Genomic DNA, 22,484 nt, shown 5'->3' on the forward strand with positions numbered 1-22,484 from the left:
AAACGTACAGGAAGATATGTGAAGAACAGCACCAGACATATTCAAGACAAAAATGAAAATTGCTGGACAAGCTCAGCACGTCTGGCAGCATCTGTGAAGACAAATCAGAGATTATGTTTCAGGTTGAGTGACTCTCCCACAGAGCCATTCTGATGAAGGGTCAGTTGACCCGAAACATTATCTCTGAACTGTCTCCACAGATGCTGCCAGACCTGTTGAGCTTTTCTAGCAATTTCTATTTTTGCTTCTGATTCACTGCATCTGCAGTTCTTTCTGTTTTTATTAAGCCTAAAAATTAGATGTAAATCTGAAAAACCTAAAAAAAAGGACTGTTTGCATGCAGAAACAACATGCAATAAACTGACATAGGCAATCCCACAACCAGCAAATCAGATCCAAGCTCTGCAGTCTAGTCACATCCGGTCCAGTAAAATGGTGAATGTTTATGCAATGGTGTGGAGGAAGAGAATCCATAAATATCTCCCTACTCAATCATGAGGGAGCCCAGTACATCATTGCAAAAGACAAGGCTAATGTCGTTGCAACCATTTTCAGCCAGACGTGCCAAGTGGCTGAACCATATTGTCTTCTCCTGAGGTCCAATCATCATTGATGCCAGATTTCAGCCAACTCGACTCATTCCACAGATATGATTTGTAATGCAAAGTGACTTGTCAGTATTTCTGGAGCCCTAGATTCTTAAAACTTATGTATGGGTAAGAGAGTGAGTTCCGAGAGACCTAATGGGAATTTCTTTGCATTGGAAAAGTTTTACAAATAGAGGGATTAAACACTGAAGAACATTACCCTGTTCTGTTAGAAGGATCTGGAATTGTTCTTTTTTGTTCACATGAAGGCTTTTAGGTTTAGTACACTGGTGAAGTAGACTATGTGCATTTGTTGTAAGAGCTGGACAATGTTCAGATTGTGCTGATAAGTGTAAGTAAATTCACATCACAATGCCAAGAGAGAATCTAATAATTTCCCTACAATATTCAACAGAATTGCCATCACTGAATCTCCCACGATGATCATTCTGGGGAGTTACCATTGACCAGAAAAGAACTGCACCAGCTATAGAAATGACTGCTGATTACTAGATCAAACAGGGAATTCTGCAGCATGTAACTTACCACCTATCTACAAGGCACAAGCCAGGAGTGTGATGGAATGCTTTCCACTTTTCAGCTCCAGAATATTCGAGAGCTTGATACCAGTCAGGATAAAGTATCTCAGTTTGGCAACTCATATACCACATTAAACATGCACTCCCTCCACCAAGCAGCAGCGTGTATCATATGTATGATGCAGAAACTCACGAAGTCTCACAGACAGTTGACTGAGGGGACAATCAAACCCGGGTCCCTGGTACTGTGAGGCAGCTGTACTAACCATCATGCCCCCCCCTCAATAGCATCCTCTAAAACCATGACCTCTACTAATTACAAAGATAAGGACAGCTGATTCACAGCAACACAACCACCTGCAAGTTCCTCATGCTAGTCTGACTTGGAACTATATTACTGTTTCTTCAATGTTGCAGGATGACAATTTCTGAAACTTCCTTCCTAACAGCAACATGTTGTACCGATGCCACCTGGTTTGCAGAAATCAGTTCACCACCATTTTCTCAAATACAAATGGAGATGGGAAAGTAAACGCTGACCCACCCAGCAATGCTCACATCCTGCAAATGAATAAATTTAATAAATTATGTTCTCTCGTCAAAATTCTGGTAAACTGAATCCTTTATTATCATCACCAAAAGGTGATCAATTCATCACTGGTATATAGATTTAATTTTTAAAAATATTCTTTTTGTTGTAAACAATGAAGATCTTTTCACCATCATCCATTTTTATTTTCTGTGCAGTTGGAACAGCTGAAGTTGGAAAATAAAAATCTGGTGAAGAATTTGAATACTGAGAAGACTCTGAGAAAGAAATACTGCAATATGGTGGAGGATTTGAAAGGTGCGGCTGAGCATTATGCGTGGATGAAATTCATGTCAGATTTGACAACTCTCATCAATTTGTTCAGAATTAATATTGCTTTCTGCAAAATACAAAGGAAGAGCAGGCAAAATAAACATCACCATTGATTCATTAGGTCAAGTGTGACTTATCTGTGATCTCATATCTGAGGTACATCACCTGAATGAGATGTAATAAATATGTACTCATTGACCGTTTTTCATTTGTTACCAAAGTCCCAATACTTAAAATATTTTCAGTGATTTGGTCATAACGTCATAACTATTAATTCATCAGTGTAGACATCATTGCATAACAGCACAATACCATTGCTATTCATTCTGAGGGCTGCTTCACTAATGAAGGAAATCTAGAATCCTTACCCAGTCTGGCCTATATGTGACACAGCAATGTTGTTGACTCTATGCTGCCCTCTGCACTTGTCAAGCAAGCTTCTCAGTTCAAGGGTATTTTGGGCTGGGCAACAAATGCCAGGCTTGTCAGTGACATCCGCATTCCTCAAAGGATTTTTTTAAATAAAAGGTCAGCAAACAAACTGAATGAAATCAGAATGTCATAAAAAATTATATCAATAACATTTTAGTTATTTAGGCAACAATTGCAAACATTTTCTCATCTCTTGACATCCATTAACTTCTTGTTCACTTCTATTCAATTTTCAGCTTATGGATTATTTATGCCCCCTATTCATAGCTGACCAAGAACCACTGTTGATAATAATGACGGTCTTGTGAACAGACATACCTTCCGCTCTTCTCCAGAATACCCTGGCCAAAAACCAAACAGGCAAGATCATAGTGCGGATTTTGCACAATGTAAGGGCTTTACATGGGTTCTATTCTTTATTTCCTAATTGCTGAATGAAATCTGGCAATTGCTTGCTCGATCTATGGGAATGCTATTGTAGCAGCACTCAGAGTTACCACAGATCCCAGAATAAATTCACAGAGATCATTATTGGTGATAAATGTAGCAAGTCATTTTATGCAGTAAAAGGATTACACTAGAGTTGAAAATGGTGAAACTGTGCTTGCACGTACCACTTTCCATTATACAGGAAAAATCCACGTCTTCTGTCGTATACGGCCTTTGAGTAAATCTGAGCTAACTCACGGAAGCCAGTGTATTGTCCAATCTGCTGATGAGTATACGGTGACCATCAAAAGTAGCCATGGAGTGAAGGAGTTCCAATTTGATCAAGTATTTGACGGTTCCACATCACAGGAAGAATCCTTCAGAGATATAAATAGGTTGGTTTTAATTATTAATCAAAATTTCAGAAAGTTGTCCTCAGAGAGATTGCAGTCTATTAAACATAACATAGGAGCAAAATACTGTGGATGCTGGAATCTGCTCTGATGAAGAGTAATCTAGACTCAAAACTTTAGCTTGCTGTCTCTCCACGGATGTTGGACAATAGGCAACCAACTAAGTAAGTTCTATTGTCTATGCTGAACTGTTCTCCCATTATCACACATTTTAACACATTCCTCACTTTTACAAAAACTGCTTCACCTTATCCTTTTCATGCAGGTACGAGCCGAACGCAGAAAACCACCAACACAAAAGACATCAGGCTCTACTTTCACCTCCTGAGGAGAAAGCCAGTGAAGCCTCAGATTATGTCATGGCACTTTTGCGATTGGCATTTATTTGGAAGAGTTGCTCCACTGATCATATGACAAACGCATACTAGACAGTGAAAGTGTGTCATGCGTACTGAACCTTTTGCTTCCCAGGAGTGTTATCATTGCATATTCGAGAATCCTGCAATAATACTTACAGGCGAGGTGGCGAGGGATTCAGGTCCATTCCCCCACTGCACCCTTTGATGTCTCACAAGAATTGAGTTCATTGTTGTCTCTAGACTTCTCTAAATGTTGCCGTGATTACTTCTGCTTCATGGAAATCTACATGTGATTTGCAAGCACTAATAACATAGTGTCCATTGCTTATGACTAGCATTTTCACCCCACATACTTGTACACTACGTGCATGAATGGTGATATGATTGCAAATGATGTGTGCCTGCATTCTGCAAGTGGATTATTTATACCTTTGCCCTTTCATTGTCCTCCCAGCGAGCAAAGGTACCCATCAAACTGACACTGACTCCACAATCCTAGGCATTTTCCCAAGTATTTTCCAGTTGCACATCACTTCTAGGCATCGGAAAGTGATGGCAGGGAATGCAATATGGAATATACGCATCAGTACTAGGCTCAGCCACTGCAGTTCAGTAATGCCTAATGTTATGTGCCACTGTCTGTTGGTGGTGACTACCTATAACATTCCCTCCCACAGCATTCCGTACTCAGCTATTCATGGACCCTAGCACTGTCTGGTCTCCACCTCCCATCAACGGACAGCCCTGAGTAATAACTGACAAGAACCGTGTCCACTCTGCTTCCAGGTCCCAATTGATGATTCACTATTCTCCTGACTGCTTGCACTGGACCTGCATAGCTGAATATGGCCCACTTCCTACTCTGCAGTGAGGCGGGACCCTTCACCATGACTGTCCTTAGTGGATGACTGACCCTGGAATGTGGGCAGACACTCACACTGAGTAACCAGACCAGGACCCCCGCCTGACAACAGCTCCCTTGACTTGACTGAGGCCAACTCCCCACAGACAATTGAACATGGCTATTTGGTTGCAGCACAGGCAGTGTTTAGCACACAGGCGCATGATGTAGGTGTGCGATTGGTATAGCACAGTGTAACACACACTGGACTGATTACAGTTAACATGCAGTCTGGCTCAGTGTCTGTGCTAAACAGCAATTCAGACTCTGGCTAATAAACCAACATACTAAAAAGCAATGCAGGACAAGGCTTTGAGAATCCAACTAGATGCTAGGTGAATCCTAAGAGAACAAGCTAGCAGCCCTCAGGTGCAACCCAGTCCAGTCTATCAGCTGGGCGTCTGCTCTTGTGTGCAATGTGTCGTTGCTGAAGCATTTCAATGGTAGCTCCCATTGCAGCATTAAAACATAGCATTTTAGGCAAGTGCGTTGGAGATGTACTATGATGGGACAAAGACAGTGGAATGTTATAGACACCACTGCTGTGAACAACAGGTATGTGCAACTGCTACCTGGAAGCGTACCCATAAACATTAGTGCTAGGTGTCCAAGATAATTGTCCAGAGGTGCAAGTAGCAAGCTGGAATTATTAGGTTCCCGCTTGGATTTTCACGTCAGGACATCTTGGCTTCCAGTTTCTAACCATTCCGTGATACAATAGGAGGGTGTTATTAATAAGGAGAGGTTTGCAGTTAATGAGAATGTTAACCCCCATTATAATCGCCATTAGTGGATCTCTCACCACACCCTAGTGAGAATCTCATCCTGATGTCTGGACCTCTTTGGGAAAATGTAACTGATTGCCCTGATGTCACGAAAGACTTCACTGGATTTCTCAAACAATTCTCCTAAATTTTGCTCTGTAGCTCATGTCTCTCAAGGCACTATCAGGTTCCACGTTCAGGTTTCAGTCACATGACTGGGGTTCCTGGATGAGTCACTGTATGAAAGGATTGCCTTTGCATCTGGTCAAAGCCTTTGTGTGCTATAGAAGATACCTATGGGGGCTATTATCGATATTGCAGAGAGTTTCAATGGTTTCCTCTCAAAACAAACCTGGCTGGGGAGATGCAATATCTGTGGCTTCTTCATGGAGTTTGATTAGAATGCCTATACAACGCAGGGGGATGTGCCATTCCTTGTATTATTCTAGCAAGTCTGCCCGTGAGCATGGTCTCACTCTTGTCGCTGATACAATAGATGTTTAGATACTTTCTAATCAACCTGTTCAGAGATGTTATTTCTGAAGACATTGGGACTTAAACCTGGGCCTGCAGATTCAGAGGCAGGGATATTACCCTGACTTAATTTGGGATGTTTGTGTGAAACTGGAGAAGGCCTTCCACCTCACACCTTATTAAATAGGTCCCCTGGCTTCTAACTGTTTTGCAGGGAAGTGGGAGGGGACATTAAATTCAATCCCTAAACTCTCTTTCTCTTGCCACAGATGCTGCCAGAGTTACTGTGTATTTCCAGCATCTTTTCTTTCATTTCAAAGTTTACCCATCTGTCATGTTTTGTTGTTATTTATTTTTTCTGTGTGACCATTGCTTAAGATATTAAGTATTTCAAGAGAAGGTCAAATTCAATAAAGATTATTTGCAACCAAGTTATCACCAAGTTCAAGAAACGTATAACATGTCATCACACCTTGGTGTCTCAATAGTATCGCTGATGGAATTTGGAACAAGTTGGAAGACTTTTGTCATAGTCCATTTCTTAAAAAGTCCTATATTTCATTCACCATTGACCCTATCTGTGCTGTTGCTGATTTTGTTTGATGCATATACATGGAAACGTTAAATGTTCTCTTCGGGGCATAATAGGAAGTCAGTGCATAAAAATCATCTATACGTGAACCAATGTTTTGTGTATGTATTGTATTAATGTAGGACTGTCCTATACTATTGGAAGGTAATTATTCTGGTTAACCGTTGAATCAGTAATTAATGCATTGTGCGCCTACAGGCTAATTGAGTCAGCTGTCGATGGCTACAATGTGTGCATCTTTGCTTATGGTCAGACAGGCTCTGGGAAAACATTCACAATGATTGGAGAGAAGGAACCAGCAAATCTAGGAATAATACCCAGAGCATTCAAGAGAATATTTCAAATTATACATGAAAACCAAGCAAACTTTACATTTAAGGTGAGATGGTAAAACAATATAATTTTTTTTTAAACTTACTCATAAACCTTGAATGTTTTAATCCTTGTCTCTAATTTCAAATATTCTGTGTAACAAATTCTGTATGTCTGAGGTTCTGATGTATGGTATTGAAAGCATGAAGATATCTTTGGAGTGAATGACAACTCTAGGATCATCTGATTCACAGCCCCTTAAAGTTGAAATAAAAACAGGAAGCACTGGGAATACTCTGCAGGTTTGGTGGCATCTGTGTCGAGAGAAACAAAGAATAAGATTTCTTCAGAGCACGTGCACTTATCTCTGCTTCTCTCACCACAGAGTCTGCCGAACGTGCTGGGAATTTCCAGTTTCTTACTATAACTTACATTTATTTTAGTGTCTAATTCATTGCCAATTCTCTTCCAGTCCAACTGTCCAACTGGAATTCTTTTACACTGTTTTATCTTGTTCACCTTCATTGCTTTCAACTTGGTTTCTTTCACCATAGATCCTCCCAGACCTTCTGATTATTTCCAGCACTTACAGGTTTTATTTCAGATTTCCAGTATCTGCAGTATTTTTGCTTTTACTTTACCTTAGGGCTCAATCCTTATTGCCAGCTCAATGGTTGCTGCAATACAAGCCTTCCATTCCACTTCTCACCAAAGAAACAAATCAAATAAAAAGGAGATAACATGAAGGGCATGCATTTGCAGTGACCATTGACATATTGAGTATTGACACCTTATTTTGAAGTACAGTACAGCAAAAAAAATGGAAGTTGTGCAAAAGTTCCATTAAAATTTTTGAAAGTGCATTGTTAAAGGCAAAACCTGGAAAGGGAAAAATATTCTAACATAGAGAAAACAACATATCTGCTTCATGAACGATTACTAAGTAGATCTCACTGTCTGTCACACTAATGTTTTTACAAATGCATGGAGCCACACAAACCCGACTTCTTTAGCAGAATTGATTAAGTGCTAGTTGTTTTCTATGAAAGCCTCTTGAACTGCTGAGTGTTCCCAGGATTTTCTGTTTCTGTTGCAGTTTTCCAACATCTACAGTTTTGTTTCTTTCCTTCACCAAGAAGAAATGGATGCATATTAAACTAAAAGAAACCCCATGCTCCTGGAGTTTAATGTCCACCATAACACACTGATTCAAATAGTCTGAGGAGCTAGTAGAGAAAGTAGTACACAAAATAATTGGATGTGATTCATTTCAGAGCATTTAGTCTATTTCTTCAGTAAACCCTATTATTATGGGATGATTTTTGGATTTTCCCAACAAAGGGCTGGATCATACCAGAAAACTGTCAGTTTCAGGGTGTTTCATGGAGGGTTTCTCTCTGTAAACTCTAGCAAGTTATCTTATTCAATTCTTCACAGTTTACCTCATTCCACTACAGTGCCCACTAGCATTCAGTCCCAACAGTGGAAGTATTTGGCATTGTCAATACCTCAGGATTCCTGAAACCATGCTTACAGTCCAGCCATGTTCAGATCAAGCACTGCCAGCCAGGAGCTGCCCTTCAGTGTGTGCATAGTGCTTCAGCTACAAAAATTATGCTGCCATAGTGCCATAGCATGTAAAAAAACCTGTCTAAGGGTGTGCTACCCCCCCCCCCGCCCGCTCGCCCCCTCGCCCCCTCACCCCCTCACCCCCTCAATATCTGAGGTAGTGAAATGCTTAGCTTATTAGGGACAGCATGTCTTTTGATAAACAACAAATTTCCAGTCAATGAGTGATTAATGCACCCAGCTCTCAATTGCTGGAACCTGATGTCAATTATGTCCTGACTGGCTTGTTGTGCCTGATGTTGCACAGCTCTATCCTACTGAAAATGATGTACCTCCAGCTCAAAGTCCTCATCTTCCTCTTTGGAAGACTGAAGTCATTCTTCCAGCAATTCTGTGTCCAGCACACCATCTCTTTGCCTGCTCCAGCTGTGTAGAACATAGAATGCAAGGACAATACAGTAGACTGTGTTTGGAGTGAACTGTTAGACCCCTGTCCATGGAACTTAGTTGTGAGGTTGGGACTGCTGGACTGCTGTCCAAGATGGAAGTCCGGTGGAGCAAGTGGTGCCAAGGAGTTGCCATGGACCCACTGTGACTTTCATGTTGAGAATTGTCACAATCAAGTTTTTCTCTAGCACATGGGAGAATAGGTAACTGAATGAGGAGAGATTAGGCACTCACGTAAGTTCATGCAAATAGGCCACTTGATGCTCATTAGCAAGATTCTTGATTCCCCATTCAAAACCTACTTTCAGAGTCGGACATTTTCTATCAGTGAATGCTCTTTTTGCCAATCTTGTAACATTCTCCGTTCTGACTTATGATTGCCTGTTTCATTCAGGGGCTGAGAAAATTCAGCCTGTAGTGCCAGATGTAGAGCTTGGTTCTTCTGGTGGGTGTATCGTTGATTATAGTAACATTAAATTAGTTCATTTAATATGTACGTCTGTTATTTCCCACTCATAGTACAAGAACGTCCTACCTGATTGCCAGGCCTGGGGTCTTCCATATTGTTTCAATAGCGATTCTGTTTTAAATGGAAGGTACATTCGTCTCAGTCCATTATTTTGGCATTTTGTTGACTGGCTTCTGTATCATTGTTTAACTTAGGTCTTGACTTACATGTTGGAGTTACATAATGATCAACTTTTGGACCTTTTCATCAACCCTTGTGAAGGTTCCACTACAAAGCTTGAAGTAAGGAGGGATAGAAAAGGATTTGTATACATCCAAGGAGCAGAAATAAAGGAGGTCACCAGTGCAGAAATGCTCTATGCATTGTTTGAGCAGGGTTGTACAAATCGCCACACAGCAGCCACAAGTAAGATGGGACATGTCACAGAAAACCATCTATTTATCAAATAAGGCCAAAGTTTGTGTAACTGTTAGTTTAATGCATCATATGATTTTAATGGAGGGGATTGCAAGTGTCTTGTTTATTTCATCATATTATCTAAGGTTGACACCTATTTGGTAATTATGCATTGTACTTGTATTGAAGAAGGGGAGATGGGTGAGTTATATGTTCATTAAAAATCTATCAGACATATAAAGCATGCATTAAATTAAATATGCCACATGGTTGTATGTGCATTAAAAGATCCTGAATAGTTAGAAGTGTATCCTCATCCCATCTTTTTTCTCAATATCTTGGACATTCACCTTTTTATTGTGATTCTTTCTTCTACATGCAAAAAAAAAGCATACAAATCTAAGTGCAGAGTTCTAATCTCTTAACCTTACCTTCTGTTATTACAAAGATCTTTTTTTTAAACAGAAAAATAATTTCATTCTTAGGTCCAGGAAATGGATTTGCAGAATTAGTTTCTAGAATTCCCGAATGCAAAACTACTTGCCAGCAGCTAATGAGTTTTTCTTTGTTGATGATTCCTATTTAAATATCTCAGACTGATAGACAAAATGCATACATGTCATTTAGGTCATAACGTACTTGTGTAGATAACCAAGATGCCCTCTAGCACTCTCCTGATCAGTTCTAAGAGCTTTGCAGGAATTTAACATAAATCCAGATAGATCTACAAACAGATCCATTTCCAAAAATATTTTTTAAAAGTACTGGCAAAGCTAGGGAATGTATCGGGGTCAAGTTCATCCAGCATGGCATGAGAAAAAACATATTGTCAGGTTGTTTCACAGTCTTTCTCATTTTTCTTTTCAGGATCTGAATTAGAGTGAAAAATCAGGGAATTATTTGAAGGAAAACAGTGGGAATATGCTTGGTAGGACGGTAGTCTGATAGAAAGACGTCTGTGCCAGACCATCAACATTTTACAATTGATATCAATAACTTAGATTAGAGGAGTGAAAGTATGTTAACTAAACTTCCAGATGATCTAAAAATAGCTAAGAATGAAAGTTGTGCAAAGGACACAAGGAAGTTGCAGACCATAATATACATTGGGTAAAAATCTGACTGATGATAATGTGGAAAAATGTGAATTTGTTCACACTGGCAGGGAGAATAATAAAGCATGGTAGCCATACTGTGTTAAAGCAGAGCATTTGGCCCACTGATCCTCTGAAGAGCATTTCACCCTGTCCCCGTATCCCAACATTTCCCATGTCTAATCCACATCCCTGGACATTATGGGCAATATAGTATGGCCAGTCTACCTAATCTGCAAATCTTTGTTTGTGGAAACAAACTGGAGCACCCAAAAGAAAACAATACAGACTCAGGGAGAATGTTCAAATTCCACACGGGCAGTCATCTGAGAGTGAAATTGAACCTGGGTCCCTGGTGCTATAAGACATCAGTTCTAACCACAGAGTCACCATGCCACCCTATTAAATAGAAAGTGACTGCAGAATTCCAAAGTGGGATCTAGGTTTTCTAGTACATGAATCAGAAGATGTTAGCATACAGGTACAGTATGTAATCAAGAAAGCTAATGGAATGCTATCCTTTACTATGAAAGGAATTGAAACTAAAAGTTTGATTTAGTGAGACATGACATTGGTGAGACCAAACGTAGAATAATGCACGCAGCTTTGCTCTTCTTATTTAAAAGATGTTGATGCTACTGAGATATTTTGGAGGAAGCTTGCTAGACTTAAACCTGGGAAGAGTGTGTTCTCTTATGTTGATAGGTTGGGTAGACTGGATACATGTCCACTAGAATTTAGAAAAGTTACTTAACTGAATAGATAAGACGCCTGAACATTCTTGACAAGGTGGATGTAGAGGTGATGTTTCCCCTTGTGAGTGAGTCCAGAAGTAGGAGCACAGTTAAAAAATGAGGGGCTTCTCCTTTAGGACAGAAATAAAGGGAAAAAAATTATGAGCGTTGTACAACTTTCAAACTCTCTGCCTCAGAAGGCAGTAGAGGTAATTTCTTTGGACATTGTTAAGGTGGAAATGGACAGATTCTTGTTAGGCAACAGAATCAAAGGTTATCAAGGAGCATGTGTGAATGTGGAATTTGAAACATAAATATGAATTTGTTGAAAGGCAGATCAGGCTTGAGGGGCTGAAAGGCCGATTCCTGCTCCTCATTTGTGCATTCCTGTGTACAAAGTTTTGGGTGGCATGAAGGCTCAGTGGTTAGCACTGCTGCCTCACAGCACCAGGGACCCAGGTTTGATTCCCGCCTTGGGCATCTGTCTGTGTGGAGTTTGCGCATTCACCCCATGTCTGAGTGAGTTCCCTCTGGGTGCTCTGGTTTCCTTCCACACTCCAAAGATGTGCAGGTCAGGTGAATTGGTCATGCTGAATTACCCATAATGTTAGGTGCACTAGTCAGGGGTAAATATAGGGTAGAGGAAGGGGTCTGGGTAGGTTACTCTTCAGAGGGTTGGTGTGGACTTGTTGTGCTGAAGGGCCTGTTTCCATACTGTAGGGAATCTTCTAACTTCAAAATATGCAACAGTGGAAATAGTTGTTAGATTACTGGAACCCAAACTGAGCTATTTAACCAATAGTTAGTAACAGGTGATCAAAACCTAAATAGTACTGTGTTAGTGCTTTGTTGCTGGAGTTTACCCTCACCTTTGCTCTGCTCCAAATTCTAGGGCGAGGGCCATTTAAAAAATAACATAGGTACTCACCCCAATCCAGTGCCATTTAGGCTCCAGCTCATGGACTCAGGAAGATTTTAACATGACTTCCTCTCAGAGGCAGAATGTTTCTGACAATCCTGTCTCTTAACATCATGATGTTAGTACAGAGAAAATACCAGGATAAGAAGCCCTATCGCTATTTGCCTCAGAGTCAGAATGGAACAGAAACTTAGCATAAATGGGTCTTGACCCAAATCAGGGGGCTACTCCCCTCTCACTTTACTAATTCTCATTTTTTATATGGTATAAATTGATTTTCCTAGATATAACAAGTAATCCCAAAATGTGTAATGCCAACTTTGTAGTCACATGCAGCCTGTTGTATGTCAGTTCATTCATTTTCTCATTTTTTTCCAGAAACGAACAATGAAAATTCACGATCCCATCTGATTGTTGGAGTGACAATAAAAAGTACCAGTCTCAGTGATGGAGCTGTAACTTATGGAAAGCTCAGTATGATTGATTTAGCAGGAAGTGAGAGAGCATTCAAAACAGGAGCAACAGATGATCAGCTGAAGGTCATTCTCTTCCACGTTTTCATTAGTTTTCTCTCTTTCAAATCGCTACTTGTTATTTATGATAGCAAGGTATCTAACTGACTGATCCTTCCAAAACATTATTGAGTCACTAGAAAATTGAGAATTGAAAATGGTTTGTCCTTCCTTTTAAATATCATTTTGTTGTACTAAATTTATTGTTACTGAATAGATAGTATACTGGTCTATTGAACTTCTTGCTCTGTTTCTCTGCCCAGTCTGCCATGGATCCATCACATATGATGATAAGCTTCATGCTGTCGTAAACTATTCAGATTCTCTCATAGACATGCCTGTCCTTCTATGCCTTGAATTTCTATGATTTCCAACTTTGTGCCAACAATGGAAATATATGTTAGGAATTGAGGAATGGACTTTGTCACATTTGTCATTAATTTAAATAGTGCATGGGGTGGTACCTGACTTTTCAATGTGACAATCACTCATTAACTGCACAATTAGAAAACTACAACTTACAGATATAGTGTACTTCCCACAGTATTGCACAGACTGAACATTTTAATTGTGGGTAGTTCTGTCATGTCAACTTAGTTAAGCCCACAGCATTGTCACGTCTAAATCAAAAGGTCATGGAATTAAACCCTGTCCATATCCCTCTGCAAATTCATAAGCTAATCTTTACTGAAGAGGAAGTGTTGCATCGTTCAAGATGTCATTCTCTGGATAAGGCATTAAAATATAGTTTCACTCAGGGATTGAATATTTTGTGACACAATTTGAAGAAGAGCAGGGAATTTTCCAAGTCTGCCAGCCAAATTTTCTTTCTCAATCACCACCAAGACATTATCTCTTCTTTTCTCACATTGCTATTTAATCGGGTATTTGCTGTGCACAATAGTCATCATTTCAAAGGAAGAAAACATTTTTTTACATTAGCATGATATAATAAGATGCCATATATTAGCAAATGCTTATTTGGTGTACACCTGGGAGTTCTGCTGCTTAAGGTAAACCTAATCGATGATACTTACTGACAGCTGTTAGCTGACAGCAAAATAAAATGATTTTAAGAAGGATTGGTTGGCATTAAAACAAAACAGGTATAATTTTTCCAAGAGTTCCTACATTAAGAACAGTGTAATGGATAAGGTCTTGCAAATCTCATTGACTTCTGTGATTGTAAACTGGGGTAATGTTGCTATTGCTGATTGATCTTTTGTTTATGGATGACATCACCTAAGAGTCACAAATTTCTCCAATGGATTTTCATGTGACTGAACGGGCTGACTCCCCGCAGATCTTTGAGCACTTGAGATGTGATAAGGAGGATGGAGTTTAGGACTTGTTTCTTCTTCTTTCCTTCTCCACTTCTGCCGCTGCTAACACTGAGGCATTTGGACTCAAAGCTTGATGGGTGAATTGTCAACAGTTTGAATGATTGCTAACAAGCTCCTCCTACTCATTAATGTAAATACCACATCTCAACTATAAACTTAGTTTGTGTTGCCATGAGGCTTGTCACTTGAAGCTCTAATCTACAGATTGTAGATTTGGCTGTCCTGCTGATCACCTAGTACTATATCTATGATACATGGCCCATAGCTTCTTCTTACTGAAGGGTGTCTACCTACTGCCCCTGATAGGCATTTGGGTTACACCTTGTACTTAATATGGTTTTCTGTCAGTACATCACTCACCTGTACAGACTATTCCATCCTTGCTTCATGGCATCTTGGGGACGTCACTGACAGATTTACACAAATCTCCAACTCATTATATCCTTTTGCAATACTGCATTCCCTCTGCAGTGTATAGAATCATAGATACCAATTTTTTGGATTTCCACCTTATTCTGTGCTTGAGCACCAAATTTGCTGCCAATTTCATCGCAACAATAATGTTGACAATACACCGTCATTATTAGTGCAAGAACTGGCCTGCTAATAAACAAGAACCTGCAATTTTTTGAATGAGCACAACCCAACAGAAGTGACAGACATTGTATCGATTTCATCTCAGCCGAAGGTGCCAATCCTACTAGCTGTGGGTTTTTTCTTTGAGTCTTAAACTTGAAAGTATCAACTCACTTAATCTTTAGTATTGCACATCAGGTACAGCATGTTTAAGAATCTGCACTTCGTTGGTGAGTTTTTCCATTTTTAGTAGAACTTTGAGTTTACTGTGAAAATGTTAAAACAAAACAAATACAGAGCAGACCACAATGAGTATACATTTATATACAGTGGTCAAAAATTGTAATTAAGGGACTGCAGGATAAATTATTTCCTTCCCATACTTACAATCTGGATGTAATATTGAGGAACACCTGACCCAAATATGTGTTGGGGTGGTGATTTATTCTGATGAAAGGTTGGATGGATGAATGTGAAAGACAGAGGAGAGTTAGACAGATTGTATAATTACACCATTAACTCTCTTGCATCCAAGGTTTCACTACTGTCTAAGCTACATAATTGGTTTGTGACCAGATCATATGTCTCTTTGTGGTATGCGGAGGAAACACTATCTGCAACAAAATTAAAAATTGAAACACTACTAATGAAAAGAAAATGATTTTTAAAAAATAATTTTTCAATAGCATGCAGAAATCATTAATTAAAAGTTTACCTGTGTACTTTTATCTTCTGAGGATCACAGGAAGCTAATTCCATCAACGAGTCTGTGAGATCATTGGGCGATGTCATCTCTGCTCTCTCAGGGGAACAATCCTTCATTCCATACCACAGTAACAAACTCACATTGCTGATGCAGGACTCATTGGGTGGGAATTCAAAGACACTCATGTTTGTGAACATTTCCCCAGCAGATTACAATGCTGAGGAAAGCATCAGCTCATTGACGTGAGTATTCAACTTCAAACAAAAGAGTAGAGTAAAGCAGAAGAAGTGTGTTGTTGTGGTTTGACACACTGGCAAACAAAAAGCTATCCACCATTCCAAACTGATGCTTAGGATTCTATAATATTTTTTATAGACTAAGAGGAATGGTAATATCATATTTCACACCAAGGGGTAAGCTGTTCTGGCCCCAAAACAAGGATCAAAATTCTGGCCTGTGTGATAGTTTAGAGATATCTGCCTAATCTATACAAAACTATGATCACATATACTTTGGGAACTAACAAATTTAGTAATGTTTGTTTTAAGTGATACCTTTGAAACCTGATTTTTCATATATGTAAACAGGCATGCAGATAATAAGCAGAGTGACTACTGCTATTTGATTGTTTGACTCATTAAATTGAGTGAACTGACCGAATTTCACATTGGCCCTATAATGGTGGTGTGTTGCAAATAGTGCCACGGACAATGAAAGCCATAAAATGTTGGCACTGGTGAACACTTCCACTTCTCTGGCCACACAATTCCCCAAGAAAGGTCCCAAATTAAGGAAGTAATAGCAGAACATTTGGAAAGCTGTAAACTAATCAAGCAGAACCAGCATGGCTTCATGAAAGGGAAATCCTGTCTGACTAATTTATGAGTTTTTTTGAAGAAGTCTCAACCAGAGTGGATAGATGGGAACCAGTAAATGTATTGTTTTTGGACTTCCAGAAAGTGTTCAACAAGTACAATGTATATTAATCAACTGCAGGAAGTGAGCCAAATTTGCAAATGGCACAAAAATAGGTGGAAAGAAAGTTGCAAGAGGACTACAAACTGTTTGCAGAGAGATATTTATAAATTAAGTACGTTTGCAAAAAGTTGGCATTTTGACTATAATTTAGGAAAGTGAAAGGTTGTTAACTTTGGGAGGGAGAACCGAGCTTAAAAATGTGTTGCTGGAAAAGTGCAGCAGGTCAGGCAGCATCAAAGGAACAGGAGAATCGACGTTTTGGGCATATTTTTAAGCTCTGATCTCCAGCATCTACAGTCCTCACTTTCTCCAAGGGAGAACCGAGTCTTATTTAAATGGAGAAGAACTGTAGAAAGCTGTAATACAAAGGGACTTGGGCATATTTGTGCATGAAGGCTCACACACAAGTGCAGCAGATAATCAGGAAAGCTAATGGAAGGTTGGCTGTTATTTCAAAGGGTTGGAGTACGAGTAGGGAACTCTTACTGCAACTCTGGTTGCATGATCTCTGGTGTAGAGGGATTATCTTATGAGCAAAAGTTAAATATCTAAATTTAGAAAAATGAGAGGTGATCTCATTGAAAAATGTAGGATCTCTAATTGACTTGACACGATAAATGTTGAGAGGACGGTTCCACTCAATGGAGAGTCTAGGACCAGAGGGCATAGTCTCAGAATAAAGAGACTCCAGTTTAAGACTGGGACAAGAGGAATCTCTTTTCTCAAAGGGTTGTCAGTCTTGGGAACTCCTTGTCACAATCGAACCATGGAGGCAGAGTTGTCATCTTAATTTAATGCTGATATAGTTTGATTCTGGATCAGCACTGAAACCAAGGGTTATGGGAAATGCAGGAAAGTAGATGGGAGGAATGTTTGATCAGCTATGATTGTACTGAATGGCGGGAGCAGGCTGAAGGGCCAACAGCCTATTCCTGTTCCTATTTCTTATGGTCTTATTGACTATGCTGAGTAATTGATAACATTAAGAGTGGAAGATTGTATGAGTAAATTCACTCAAGCCATAGCAGGATAGGCAGAATGAATCTCACACAACCAAAACCTTCAACTAAAAATGGCAAAATTAGAATCTCAGCTCATTCTTGAGACAACAACAGAGATTCCTGGCACACAATGCTAACAACATCTGGGCCTATCTATACTTATGCAATTGATTCCTGGTGGCCATCATTAACGGTATTGTGCATTTGGAACACACACTCTGTTTTAACTAAAAGTTGCAGTCACCATTATCAATGAGATGAGGTCAGGAAAACTTTACAAAGACTATCAGTGCACCACCTCCTGTACCACCACAGGATGGCGAGAGATGTAACAACCTGGATTATATATTTGCCATGCATTTAGTCCTGTGTTAGAATGAACAGATGGCACTAACTTAAATTGTTGTTCAAACCTGTGAACAGATTTCCTAATTATTTTAAGCAGAGCAAGCAAATTGTATCATTCTGTATGTCCTTATTCACTATTTATTATTATTCTAATGTGTTCAATAATCTGTAGGTGAGTTGGATATTACCAGTAAACATTGTTAACTACTATAAAATGTTTCATTTTATTATAGTATTTAATTGACATGCGGATGTGACTGCAAATAAATATTTTCATGATTTATTTTTAAACATGAGAACTTTTTCTGCTTTTCTGAAGTACTGATTTGACTTACTAATTCTTAACATGTAGTTGTTAATTTGATGTGCAAATCCAGCAGTTTTTCTACATTACTAACTGTCCATTAAAAGGTGATGGGGATCTTGAATCACTATAGTTCATTTTGGCCATTTTGATACAATCGAAGAGCTTGCTGGGCCATTTCAAGGCAGGTTATGAATCAATTATGCTGGCACAGAACTTAAGTCACAGAGTGGTCAAACTGGGTAAGAAAAGCAAATATTCTTCCATAAAATGCTGAAATTTAAATAATATTTCTATTTTGCTTTTGAAACAGTTATGCATCTCGTGTTAAATTGATAACAAACAATGCACAGAAGAATTCTGAGATCTAAGAGGTAGCTCAACTCAAGCAGGTAAGAAAGAAAGTCAGCCATTTTAAACACACAAAAGCAGGTAAGTGCAAGACAAAAAGCTTCAACAGCATGTCTCTTTTCTCAGCAATTCTCAAGTTCAGTGCTTCATCAAGTGAGGGATAATATGACCATGTTGAGGAGGAGGGTGTTCTGATGGATGTAGCAGATGAGTGGCACAGTAGTCGGTATTGTTGCCTCACAGCGCAAGGGACCCGAGTTCAATACTAGCCTCAGGCAACTGTCTGTGTGGAGTTTGTACATTCTCCTTGTGTCTGTGTGGGTTTCTTCTGGATGCTCTGAGTTCCTCCCACAGTCCAAAGATATGCAGGTTAGATGGATTGGCTATGCTAAATTGCCCAAAGTGTTCAGGAATGTGTAGGCTAGGTGAATTAGCTGTGGGGATAGGGTAGAGGCATGAATTTGGTTGGATGCTTTTCGGAGGGTGGGTGCAGACTCAATGGGCCGAAAAGCATCTATCTGCACAGTAGGGATTCTATGATTCTATAAAGGAGGTACCACCCTTGGCTAATCACTGGCCTCTGGTGTAAACAGTGAGACCTTCCAGTCGAGGAATTTAACATCAGCTTCCCTTGCCATATATAGAAACCCACAAGAGTCAGGAGGAGGTATGTCACTGGTCATTAATTAGCCACTTCAGGGCTTTAGTTGACCCACAAGTGGGTGAGCATCCCAATGCCTTTGGTAAAATTGTGGCAGCAGTGTCGTGTGGCATCAGGAATGGGGCCAATGGGGTGCTCAATTCTACAAATGCCCAGCACTTGCTAATTCTGTCCACAGGGCTATAAAATTCACAGAATAACAAACCTCAAACTTAGTACCTGGATTATTTTTTGTACAACACACTAGTGAGTACAAGACTAGTAAGATGAAACTGGTTCATGCATGGCCAGAGGAGTTGGGCAGGAGGTAGGACAACAGATTTCAGGGGGTATTGGGATCAGTTCTGAACCTGTAGGAATCTGCCAAAGGTAGATGTGTTGCACCTCCATGGAGCTCAGTCCAATGTTATGGATGTGTGTTATCTAGTACTGGGGAGAATTATAAACTGATTTGACAGAGGATTCAGCACCAGGGTGTAACATCAAAAACTGCAGGATGCACTGCTGCCTGGAAGTAGCAAATTAAACTCAATTCTGACATAGGAAAGATCAGTGATTGAAGCCAATTTGAAGCATTCTAAGATGGCTTTGAAGTGCATGTATATAAATGAGTTTTCTGTGCTACAGACACTATGATATAGCAACATTACCAGCAACCTAGTTCAAAGATGGAGAGGATTGGCAATTTAATGTTCTTGACTAAAACGCATTCAGGATAGATAGGAAAGGATTGGTGGTAGTATTATTCAACAAAGCTATTATAATAACAAGAGTGTAAAGATGATGATCAGTGACCAAAGCATAATGTATATTTGGATGGAATTAAAGAACAGTAGAGGAGCTATTGTGCTGGCAGGAGTAAATATAGACTGGGAAATAGTGGGAAAAAGATACAAGAGCTGTGTAAAAAAACAATGAAATCTCACTGCTGGCATGTAAGTACAGGATGATGAAAATCCAGAATATTTCCTGCCATATGAATGTTGGTTCATATTCTGGCTACCAGGTGGGATTTCTAATTTGAAGCAAAACAAAAGAAGAACATTTGTTTGCAAGAGACTGGATGGCACAAGAATCCCTACAGTATGGAAACAGGCCCTTTGACCCAAAAAGTCCACACCAACTCTCCCAAGCCCATTCCCCTACATTTATCCCTGACTAATGTACCTAACCTCTACAAACACCATGGGCAATTTAGCATAGCCAATTCACCTAACCTACACAGGTTTGGATTGTGGGAGGAAATCGACGTAGACATAGGGAGAATGTGCAAACTCCATACAGACAGTCACCTGAGGCTGGAATCGAACCCAGGTGCCTGGTGCTGTGATGCAGCAGTGTTAATCACTGAGCCACCATGCCACCCCTGCAGTGGTGTCATTTATCAGTGAACCCAACTGAAAGATAATGTACACAATGTAAACTTCGTATACATATAATGTTATAACCTGAAATAAGTTAACACAAGAAGCTTCTCGGAGATGAGTGACATGTAAGCTATTTGTTTGTAGCCTTTAGTTTATTTCATATCTCCTTCACCTCATAACCACCATCACCATTTCGACCCAACTCCTACTTTGAACAGGTGAATCTGGGAGAGTTGTTGAGTGTCCAAAATACAGTCACAAGCCAAGAATCCCGATACAGCAAGTATACTAAACTTCACCAAAGTAGAAAAAAATTGAAATTAGTTAGTGGATCTTTCAGAAGAGAGTTAGAATTAAATTTTACTGGTTCATCTCAAAATTGTTCTCAATATTTCAGCATATTTTGAAGTCACTTATTTTAAAAAATGAACACATTGTTCACTTTCTTTTTAGATTTTTGCAAAATTGAAACCTGAAGAATGGCTGGAAGAAGTGTATTGAGTGGTGTTCCGGCTTTGACTTGAAACAACAAATTGATAAATTAAGCAAACATAATGAAATGTTTTGATTGCCATTATGAGAACAGCTTTTCACTCTATTGAAAGACAGATAAAATGTGCCTTTTGCAACATCCTTTGTCCCCGGTTGTTTTTAGGTTTTATTTATTTACTGTTTTTTAAATTCACTGCCAGTTTTTGCACTGCACCTCTCGTATTGTTTTTGAACTTCAATATCTGCAGACTGTCCTCTTACAAATACATGTTTAGAATGGTTTTCTCAGTTATTGGAGAAATTTCTGACACGCTAGGAATAAAGCCAGTATTTACAATGTTCATTTGTAATGCCCATCTGTGCTTTCCCTGTGAGAGTGGTATTGGACATTTTTCCTTGGTTGATGGTATTGGGTAGGAGACATTGCGGCATTTTAACCCAGTAGTGATGAAGTCCAAATGAGAACAGTGTGTGTCTGAGAGGAGAAAATGTGATGGCATGCACCTGACCTTGTTGCTCTTGTCCAATTTCTTGGTCAAAATCATAGAGTTGGGACGTTTTGTCAAAGTAAATAAATTTGCAGATGATGAAAGCATGGGCAAACATCCCCATGCCTTCGGTAAAATTGTGGCGGGAGGGTGGTGTGACATCAGGAATGGGGCCAATGGGGCATTCGAGTCTACAAATGCCCAGCACTTGCCAACTGACCAATCACATTACCCCGATCTTCTTGTTGAGCAGTGTTAAAGTATCATGAGGTGAACCAGTTGATACTGTATACCCAGCCTGTGCCCATCTCTTATAGCCCGGTTATTGATATAGCTAATGCAGTTAAACCTCTAGCCTGTGATGTTTCTGAGGAGGTTGAGGATGTATACATCATCCTGGAAATGCTATTGAAGGTCAACAGGAAGGGGTGGATGAGTCTTTTCATGTTAGTCATTTGTCACTCCAAGCCTTGATTTAATCTAGGTTCTGCTGCAAGTTGAGCTGCTTAATAGCAAAGCAGAACATGGTACATTTACAATGGGAAGAGTTTTGCTGATCGGCAGGATTGTGATGTTGCTGAGAACATTGACATGTTGTGGACAACATTGATAAACTGTATGGGTTTTCAATAACAACAATAACTAAACAAATTTCTTTTGCCAGCCAGTGATAAAGTCCTTAGAAGTGTAATAGCACTTAAAATCTTGCTGGATATTTTACGAAAGAAGAAATAAATGTAATTAAAATCCAGGTTTGATGTAATTTTTCTCAAGATTAATTTTTAGGGTATGACGATCTCTGGCAAAGTCAGCACTTTTTCACGCATTTATGAGATGTAGGTTTCACAGGTGGGGTCAGCATTTATTGTCTATTCCTAACTGTCCTTATGCATCTGGGGATGAGCAAATTTCTTGAATTGTTGCAGTCTGTCCTTTGGACTCTTTGACAAGTTTACATACTAAAACACTTGACCCACGTGTTCTTGTTAGTGAGATGGGGCATAGAATTCGGTTTGTGATTCCTCGATTTTATTAGTAAGATATTCCTTATTAACAACACAATGT

The 22,484-nt window shown here is 39.5% G+C and overlaps 1 protein-coding gene across 1 annotated transcript in view; it reads left to right on the top strand.

Moving 5' to 3' along the window:
- The window catches only part of kifl (kinesin family-like), an 83,773-nt gene extending 62,428 nt beyond the window's left edge, over nt 1-21,345 (top strand). The window contains exons 17-24 of the mRNA XM_087993963.1: nt 1,874-2,075; nt 3,052-3,244; nt 6,551-6,731; nt 9,344-9,554; nt 12,671-12,831; nt 15,469-15,671; nt 18,374-18,452; nt 20,893-21,345. Coding sequence (XP_087850089.1) covers nt 1,874-2,075; nt 3,052-3,244; nt 6,551-6,731; nt 9,344-9,554; nt 12,671-12,831; nt 15,469-15,671; nt 18,374-18,431 — 1,209 coding nt within the window. The 3' untranslated portion in view covers nt 18,432-18,452; nt 20,893-21,345. The remainder of the gene's footprint in view (nt 1-1,873; nt 2,076-3,051; nt 3,245-6,550; nt 6,732-9,343; nt 9,555-12,670; nt 12,832-15,468; nt 15,672-18,373; nt 18,453-20,892) is intronic.
- Nucleotides 21,346-22,484: the final 1,139 nt, after the last annotated feature.

Source organism: Chiloscyllium plagiosum, unplaced genomic scaffold (genome assembly GCF_037043375.1).
Source record: "Chiloscyllium plagiosum isolate Xiang-an unplaced genomic scaffold, Cpla_swu_hap1 HiC_scaffold_2, whole genome shotgun sequence".
Lineage (NCBI taxonomy): Eukaryota > Metazoa > Chordata > Chondrichthyes > Orectolobiformes > Hemiscylliidae > Chiloscyllium > Chiloscyllium plagiosum.